This window comes from Cinclus cinclus, chromosome 18, assembly GCF_963662255.1.
Source record: "Cinclus cinclus chromosome 18, bCinCin1.1, whole genome shotgun sequence".
Taxonomy (NCBI): domain Eukaryota; kingdom Metazoa; phylum Chordata; class Aves; order Passeriformes; family Cinclidae; genus Cinclus; species Cinclus cinclus.
In genome coordinates, this window is record NC_085063.1 from 8,448,849 (window position 1) to 8,456,836 (window position 7,988).

Consider the following 7,988-nt stretch of genomic DNA (forward strand, 5'->3'; position numbering starts at 1 on the left):
GCCCTCCCAAGACCCCAATTCAGATCCTGCAGGGTGGGGTCCAACCCTGCACCCCCAAACTGGCTCCCTGGGGTGTCCCTGCTCTGTTCACTCCATTGGGGCCAAGGCAGGTGGGGGCAGCCCTGGGGGAGTGGGGCTACCTGTGTATGGGAAGGCCACATTTTGGAGGGTTTCAGGCCATTCCTGCAGTACTGTTCCTGCGCTGAGCATCTGCAGGGATCCCCTGCAGTGAGACCTTTTCCCACCAAGTCTCAGAGCCCCATTTCCAATCACAGTGCCTGTTTGATCGAGTGTGGGCCCTGCCGTGGGATCCCAGGGAGCCGGTACCACTGCAGGGCTTATGCTGGGAAAGGGGCTGTGCAATGGACACATCCTGGGACAGCCCCCTCCCTTGTCATACCCTGCCACCCACTACCAGCTGAAGGTGATGACCCCCCCGGGCCCTCTCCTGCCCAACCATCCCAGCTGCAGAAATAGGATTTTATTTCCCATGAAGAGGTTTGGATTAAAATAACCTCCTGGCCCAGATCCCTTTTTTTGTGATGTGGCTGGCGATGTTTGCCCACAGCCCTGCTGGGTATCCAAGCCTTGACCCTCCACACTGCTGTCCCCATGGAGGGGACATGCCCGTCCTCTGCCTGGCCTTCAGGGACATATCCCTCTCCCAGCCATGCCCAGCCTCGCTGACTCAGAGCTGCTGGCCCTGCTCAGCTGCTGTCCACAGGCTGAACTGAGCCCCCAGGGCTACTGGCTGTGGGGCAGGCACAGGGCCAGCCCTGCTCTTATTACCCCCAGAGCTTTTTCCTTTTTCTTCCTTAATTTACTGAGGGCTAAATCCAAATATTACAACTTCCCCTCCGTGCTGCTGGTTACGCAGGCGGCCCCAGCCGGGCATTGTCTTATTGTTTGCAGAGGGAAGCTCCAGTGGGAGATTAACCTGGCGTTCACCCCGCGCCACGGCCTCACACCCTGTCCCCGCTTCGGGGCCTGTATCCCCAGGGACTGTAGCTGGCACGAGGTCCCAGCAGGGTGAACGGCTCTGAGGAGTCCTGTGCATGGGGGAGACATGGCGGGGTGGTGGCAGCCCTGCAGCAGTGTCCTGCTGGGATATGTGGGACCTTGGGGTGTTCTTGCTGTGCATCCCTTGTGATGGTCAGGATCTGGCAGGTGTCTTGGCAGTCTCAGGCAGACCCTTTGCCTGTTTCCTTCCCCAGGGACCCTGGCAGTATGCTGGAGAGTCAGTACAGTCTGGGTCTGCTGGCACAGGGAGGCAGGGACTGCCCAGCAACCCAACCTGGAGAACTATTGTGCTGCCCCTTGGTTATCCCATCCCATCCCATCCCATCCCATCCCATCCCATCCCATCCCATCCCATCCCATCCCATCCCATCCCATCCCATCCCATCCCTCCCTAATCCTTCTCTCCACCCTGCCCTGGGCAGCAGAGATGTGTCACCCTGTCTACACTCAGTGCCATCTAGACCTTGGGGGCCCCTTCCCAGTCCTTTGCCCCCAGGTCCAACAGGGCTCGGAGTGACCTATGACACTCAGTTGATGGCTGTCACTGTCACAGGGAGGATTCTCCAAGCAACAAGCAACTGAGCTTTGCCCCAGGATACACTTAAGTCTTTACCATGAGCCTTCAGTCTGGGGGAAGCCCAGGGAGGGTCAGGCAGCACACAAAGGTTTTGCCAAACCACAAGGAATAAGAAGGGCTGGATCCTGAGCCTAAAATTGGTCTTTATGTCCTCTATCCTTGTCTGGCTCCTTTTGCTTGGCTGACTCAGACTCAGACATGGTTTGACTCCACAGCCCCGTCCTGGGGGCGGTGGGTCAGGAAAGCAGTGCTGCCCACAGACTGCAGGCTCTGCTTGACCCCTCTGCCCTCTGTCGTCCCACACCCCATGGCCAGACAGCCCCTCCTGTGTCCCTGCATGGCTGTGGATCCCTTTCCAGTAGCCCTGATGCACAGTAGTACCAGGGGCTATCAGGTCCCCCTCATCACTGGGAGTGAGCCCCAGCCTGACCCCCTGCTCACGGCTCCAGCAGCTCCTGCCTGGCCAGACCCAGCCTCATCCATCCCATCAGCAAGGCAGCTCCCGGCACCCGTGGGTGCAGCTCTGCTGCATTCCAGCCTAGCTGGCCAGCCTGAGGGGAGGCTGAAATATTTGGGAGGGGAATGGAGAAGGGAAAGGGGAAAAAAAATAATAAAATAAAAATCTATAAAAAGAAAGTTTAAAAACACAAGTTAAAAAAAAAATACCAGGCGTGGAGTGCAGCTGCGGTTCTGGTTCCAGTTCCCAGGTGATGTCAGGCCTGGAGCCTCTCCAGCCCTGGCCCCTCAGAGACGGTCTTTGTGGGTTCAGCACTGAGTGTTTTTCCTTCCTGAGACTCGGGGACACCTTCCTGTCTCAGAGAAAGCGGCCAAGAGCCCTTCCAAGGGTGTCCGCACGCAGGAAGGGGAGAGGATGGGAGGGGAGCATGGCTGAGCTCAGTGCAGTGCTGTGGCTGCCGGGGAGCCGCCAGTGGCTGTGAGTGATCGGTGGCCGAAACACTCACCCCACACGGAGCAAAGGGGCACTCGGCTCCCACCAGTTCGGCAGCTCTGAGTCACCGTTTCCCTCTCACGGTGCTGGGAGGGACTGGAATGTATTGGGACCCACAGGCTTGTCACTGGGACATGCTGGGATCTGTAGCTTCCGCAGTGGGATTTGCTGGAATCCACTACCCAAGCACTGGATGTTACTGGGTGCCCAGCTTCTGCACTAAGACATGCTGGGACACAGGGCTGTTACACTGGAGCTTGCTCTGGGGTCATTGTGCCATCCTTGGCTCTGAGATGTGCTGACATTCATGGCCCTAGCACTGGAACATGCTGGATCCCACAGCCCAAACACTGGGACATACTGGGATGCATTGTCTTTATACTGGAGCTTTCTAGGACCCTAGTCTCTGGCACTGGGACCTACTGGATGCACAGCTCTGTGCACAGATTCATTGGGGCTCAAGGTCTTCATATTGGAGCTCATTGAGGCTCCAGTTGCTGACACTGGGGACATCCTGGGACACTGGTGCTCAGCCCTGCAACATACAGGGACCTATACACTCAATACTGGGACCTGCTGTGCCTCCAGCACTGGGACCACCAGCCCTTGCTGACCCCCTGGGGGGCTCCAGAGCTGCTACTTCATGAGGAGGTCTCCTTTTATGTGCAAGTCAAGTTGTTCGCAGAGCACAGCATCCCCCACGGCCCCTGCCCCCCCATAAACCCGGGGGCAGGGATTCTGTGTCCTGGGCTGTTTGGAGAATCTCACGGCTGTTTATTGGGGTCTGGGACACATTAGCCACGCTGAGAACAAACCTCTCCCACCCACCCCAGTCCCTGCTTGGGACCAGCTCTCACAGCTGCACTGCGCTGTCAGCTCCATAAATCAAACCCGGGGGAGGGAGCCCAGGGCAGGCTCACCTCGGTGAGCAGGGGGCCAAGAGGTGCTGTGGGCTCCCAACAGTGTCCCTGCCTGGGGCAGGCTCCAGCGGGACCCCCAGCGTGTTCCCCCTGCTCCATGTTGGCTCCAGAACCCCAGGGAGATAGGGCAGCTCCAGTTCTTCAGCCCTTGGGGAGAGCCCCCAGCTGCCCTGTCCACAGCTGCTGTACTCCGTGGGACACGCCGGCCCCTGGGAGCCACCAGCCCCGGCACAGCACCATTCCCAGGCTCAGCTATCTGCACCGCCCAGCCAGTCCAGCCCCCTCAAGCAGAATCCCATGTGGGGATCTGGCCTGGGAACCCCCATGTCCCCATCTGACCCTGTGCAGGTGCTGCTGCCTGCAGCCCCACTGTGCAAGGCTCTGCAAGGTCATCACGGTGGCAGTGGCAGTCACAGACTGCTGGTGGCAGTCATAGTATTGGTGGCAGCAGTGGCAATGGTGGCAGTCACAGTGGTAGTGACATCGCACCAGTCATGATGTACCAGCTGGAGGGCAAGGCACAAAAGCAGTTACACCAACCCTGACCCACCACCTGGGCACTCATGGCTGCAGCATGGGGCTGGCAGTGCCATTCCCATCCCATGGCACGGCACTGACCCCCTTGGGACTTCTGTAGCCTTTGTGGGGCTAAAGCTGTCATCAGGGCCTGGGGACACAGGGACAGCTCATCCAGGGGACTCACTGCATGTGAATCCCACTGTGGCACAGGAGTGGCTCTGGGTAGGGCTGGGATGGTCACACTGATTCCAGCGGCACAGAACAGCAGCGCAGGGCTGGGGGTCCAGGGCCATCTCGAGGACCCGCACCTCACCCCACACTGGGGTGACAGGCAGGCAGTGGCCTATCAGAAAAATAAGGTTTTATTTTCCAAGCGGCTGCGTGTGCACAACCAGCATCCCCAGGGCCACAACTCTGTCCCCCCGGAGCGCCTCGACGCCGGCCGCACACAGGCCCCTTCCAGTCCAGCCCCGGGGCGCAGGGAACCCCCCTCCCCGGCCCTGCCCCGCTGGGCAGCCTCGGCCACGGGAGCGTCCTCCCGCCCCACTGCCGGCTCCAGGGCCAGTGGCGGTGTGATGCCAGCCTGGGCTTGGCCGCTGCCACTTCGGGTGAGCAGCTCCCTCCCTCCCCGCTGCGGTCTCTGGGCTGGCGTGTGCGGGCTCCGTCTGCCTCTGCCGCTGTCTCAGGTGGGTGCTGCCGGGCCCCGGCTCATCTCCGCGATACTCGCATGGGCGTGACCCCTCGCACCTTCAGGCAGTTGCCCCCGATGTCCCTCCGACTGCCCTGCAGAGAGAGGAAGGAGAGCTACAGGTACCATGGGGTGCCTGAGTGGAGGGCAACCTGCTCCTGCCCATTGTCCACCGCAACTCCTCCATGCGGACCCACTGTGAGATGGCCAGTGGCTCAGTCCTGGGGTGGCTCTGTGCTGCCTGGAGTGGTCAGACAGACAGATGGGGCTGTGCCTGACAAGTGGTTGAATGGGTGACTGGGAGGTGAAGCTGTGTGGAGGCCTCTAAAGTGGGTCCCCCTTGGCCTTGCTGCAGGACACAGCTCCCATGGCTACTCAGCACCGCTGGGCTCAGACCTGTGGCCATGGCCAGTAGCACCCCAGGACAGACACATGGCTTCAGACAGATCTACAGCCCTAGAGAGACACACAAAATCCAAACTGGGATGGGGAAACTCAGCCCTACCTCCCAGTTTATGAGAGCAACATCAGAGCAGTACTGCCCAGTATAACCCAGCACACACCAGCATGTTCCAGATTTAGCCCAGAACATTCCAGTATAACTCAGCATGGATCAGCAGAGCCCAACAGAGCCCAGTTCTGACCCAGCCTATTTCCAGCCCTGCACAGCCCAGCATGACCCAGTACAGCCCATTTCTAGTGCAGTACAACCCATTTCCAGCCCAGTACAGCCCCTTTCCAGCCCAGCCTCAGGGCTGGGATGCACAGAGTTGATTGCAACTCAGCTCTCCCCATTGCCCTCCAGCAGGAGCTTCCCAGCCACAGTGCTTCCACAGGGTCCCCTGGGGGATCCAGCACTATGCCAGACCCCTGGCTCCAGCCCTAGGAAACAGCCCAGAGGATCCCAGCTCTGCCAGGGACCAGGGTTGGAGGACTACAGGAGGGCTGGAGAGGCTGCTGAGGGGGGTGGCAGGAACAGGGGAGCAATTAAAAATGGAGCAGCAGAAGCTGAAAAAGCTCTGAGGGCTGGAATGCGACCCATGATTGTACTACTTGGGCTCACACATGGCACATCTTGAGGGTGTGTGGCGGCAGTCATAAGTACAGCAGCCCCTGCTCACAGCCCTACCAAGGGATGTCCAAGAGGTCAGGCAGCTTCCAGCCCCTCACCTTACACCCCATATCCTGCACAGCTATTCCTGGGTCAAGGGCACCCAGGACCCTGGCATGAGCAGCAGGGTGGGCTCACCACAGGAAAGGTGTCCCTTGAGCTGCAGGATACTGGGAGGGATCAACTGTATGGGCAGGTCAGGGCTGTTCTGCCATGGCCCAACTCAGCCATGTGGGAGCTGTGCCGGAGCTGCCAGCACACCCTGCATGGAAACACTGATGGGGAACTCTGTCTGCCCCCCCTCGGGGGTGTCTGCTGGGCTCTTCCTGTCCTCATCACATCAGAGAGCTGCTAGAGTACCCATGTTACAGTGCTGGTGGGCTGGCAGGGCTGGGTATGGAGATAGGAATGAGGATGGGGATGGGGTCAGCCAGCGGACTCTAAGCTCTCACTGTGACAACCAATGCCGCCAGCTCCAGGGTAACTGTTTAACCCCTGAGACCTCCCAGCCCGGATGGACGTGCGGGAGCAGCCCAGCCCTCTGACGTGAGCAGGAGCTGTAGGCGTGTGGCTACAAGCAGGATTTGGCCAGGAGCAGCCAAAACCTCCAGTGGGATCTGGAGCCAGAAGCTGTGGTTCTCACTGAACCATGCCGAGTCTCCTGCCCTGCTCAGCCCAGGCAGGGTTGAGCTGCTCCGCATCCCTTGGGGACATGCTGAGCCTCCTGCCCCACTCAGGCCAGGAGGGGCAGGAGGAACCCTAACCCACCCCAGAACCCCGCTCACCCCTTTCCGCTGGTTGCTGAGGCAGAAGGTGCAGATGCTGCGGGGCTGTTTGCTGTCCAGGTCGCCCTTGGCGCCATAGATGGCACTGAGACAGGGCTGCCCGTCCTCGCAGCCCTCGCCCAGCAGCAGCACGTTGGCCAGGTGGGAGATGTAGCTGGAAGCCAGGCGGAGGGTTTCGATCTTGGACAGCTTTCGATCCACCGGCTCGGTGGGGATGAGGGTCCGCAGGGCGGTGAAGGCCGTGTTGACGCTCTGGGTCCGGTCCCGCTCCCGTGCGTTCGCAGCCTGCCTCTGCTTCACCATCACCATCGGCCCCGGCTTCCGCGGCAGCTTGCGGCGAGCCTCGGCGCCCTCGCAGCAGCCGAACGACTGGTCCGACGTGTCGCTCTCGCTCCGGTTCTCCTCGTCCTCCGAGAGCATGCTGAGGTCGGGGTAGAGCACGCGGGCGGCCACGGGGCGCAGCATGGTGAAGGCCATGGTGGGGTGACCGCCCGCACCCCCGGCCCTGCTGGGGGCACCCCCCGGGCTGCGGGGAGCCTTCCCCCACCGGCACAGCTGCGACGGCGGCTGCGGACGCCTTCCCGCTTCCCGCTGCTCCGCTGCGGCAGCTGAGCTACGCTGGGACGACTGTCTGCAGGGGGAATCGGGATTTATACGGCCGGGGAGGGGCTGTCTCCGGAGCCCACCCCCAGCCGGCCCCCCGAGCTCCGGCCAGCGGCCAGCGTCCTCACCCCAGCCCCGAGAGCCAGTGCTGGCTTTGGCCACTGGCTTGGCCCTTCTCCGGCACGCTGGCCTGGCTGCGGGCACCTTGACCCCGGGTCATGCCCACGGTTGTGCTGAACTGTGGCAGTGCCACGGCCGCTGTCCAACAAGTGCTCCCTGTGCCGTGGCCTCTGGCACCTGCAGAACAATGTCACACACAGTCAGCTCACAGGCAGTGTGTCCCCACCCCTGCCTGGCTGTCCCTTGCCAGCCCTGGGTCCTGCACAGGGTGACATGAGATGAACCTGGGGAACAGCAGCTGGGATGGGGAAGGCAACCAAGAGTGGGTGGCACTGGTGCGGTGCCTGGGGTATTTACCAGAGGGCTGCCAGTGGGGGACACGCTGCTGCCCACACCCTGCCGTACCCCACTGCTCCAAGGGTCTGCGCCAAGGAGGATGCACGGGGCAGGCAGGGAGCAGCAAGGGCAGGCAGCCCCACAGGGATGCACTCCTTGTTCCTCTGTCCCCAGGGCCTGGCACGGTGCCTGCCCACCATGGGAGGGGACGGGGGACTTGGAGAAGCACGGGCAGCACTGCCGGTAGGACTGCCAGGAGCATTTCCTCCCGCCCAGGAGGAAGGTGTGTGCCGGCAGTGGAAACACATAGTCTTTTCCTGAGAGGGGAGTGATGAGCTGGCAGCCGCAGGAATCACCAGT

At 61.3% G+C, this 7,988-nt stretch overlaps 1 protein-coding gene across 1 annotated transcript; it reads right to left on the reverse strand.

The window, feature by feature from the left end:
• Positions 1 to 4,403: 4,403 nt before the first annotated feature.
• Positions 4,404 to 7,086, reverse strand: TCF15 (transcription factor 15). Its single transcript, XM_062505106.1, has 2 exons — positions 6,570 to 7,086; positions 4,404 to 4,768 (listed from the first exon to the last, which is right to left on the reverse strand). The coding sequence occupies exons 1-2, from the start codon at positions 7,044 to 7,046 to the stop codon at positions 4,694 to 4,696; spliced, it is 552 nt and encodes a 183-aa protein (XP_062361090.1). The 5' UTR covers positions 7,047 to 7,086; the 3' UTR covers positions 4,404 to 4,693.
• Positions 7,087 to 7,988: the final 902 nt, after the last annotated feature.

Bases quoted from the DNA above. Each gene is read 5' to 3' on its own strand.
- TCF15 (XM_062505106.1), bottom strand. From the start codon at position 7,046: ATGGCCTTCACCATGCTGCGCCCCGTGGCCGCCCGCGTGCTCTACCCC. The intron at 4,769-6,569 runs GTGAGCGGGGTT...CTCTCTCTGCAG, and splicing joins TCAGCAACCAGCGGAAAGGG to GGCAGTCGGAGGGACATCGG.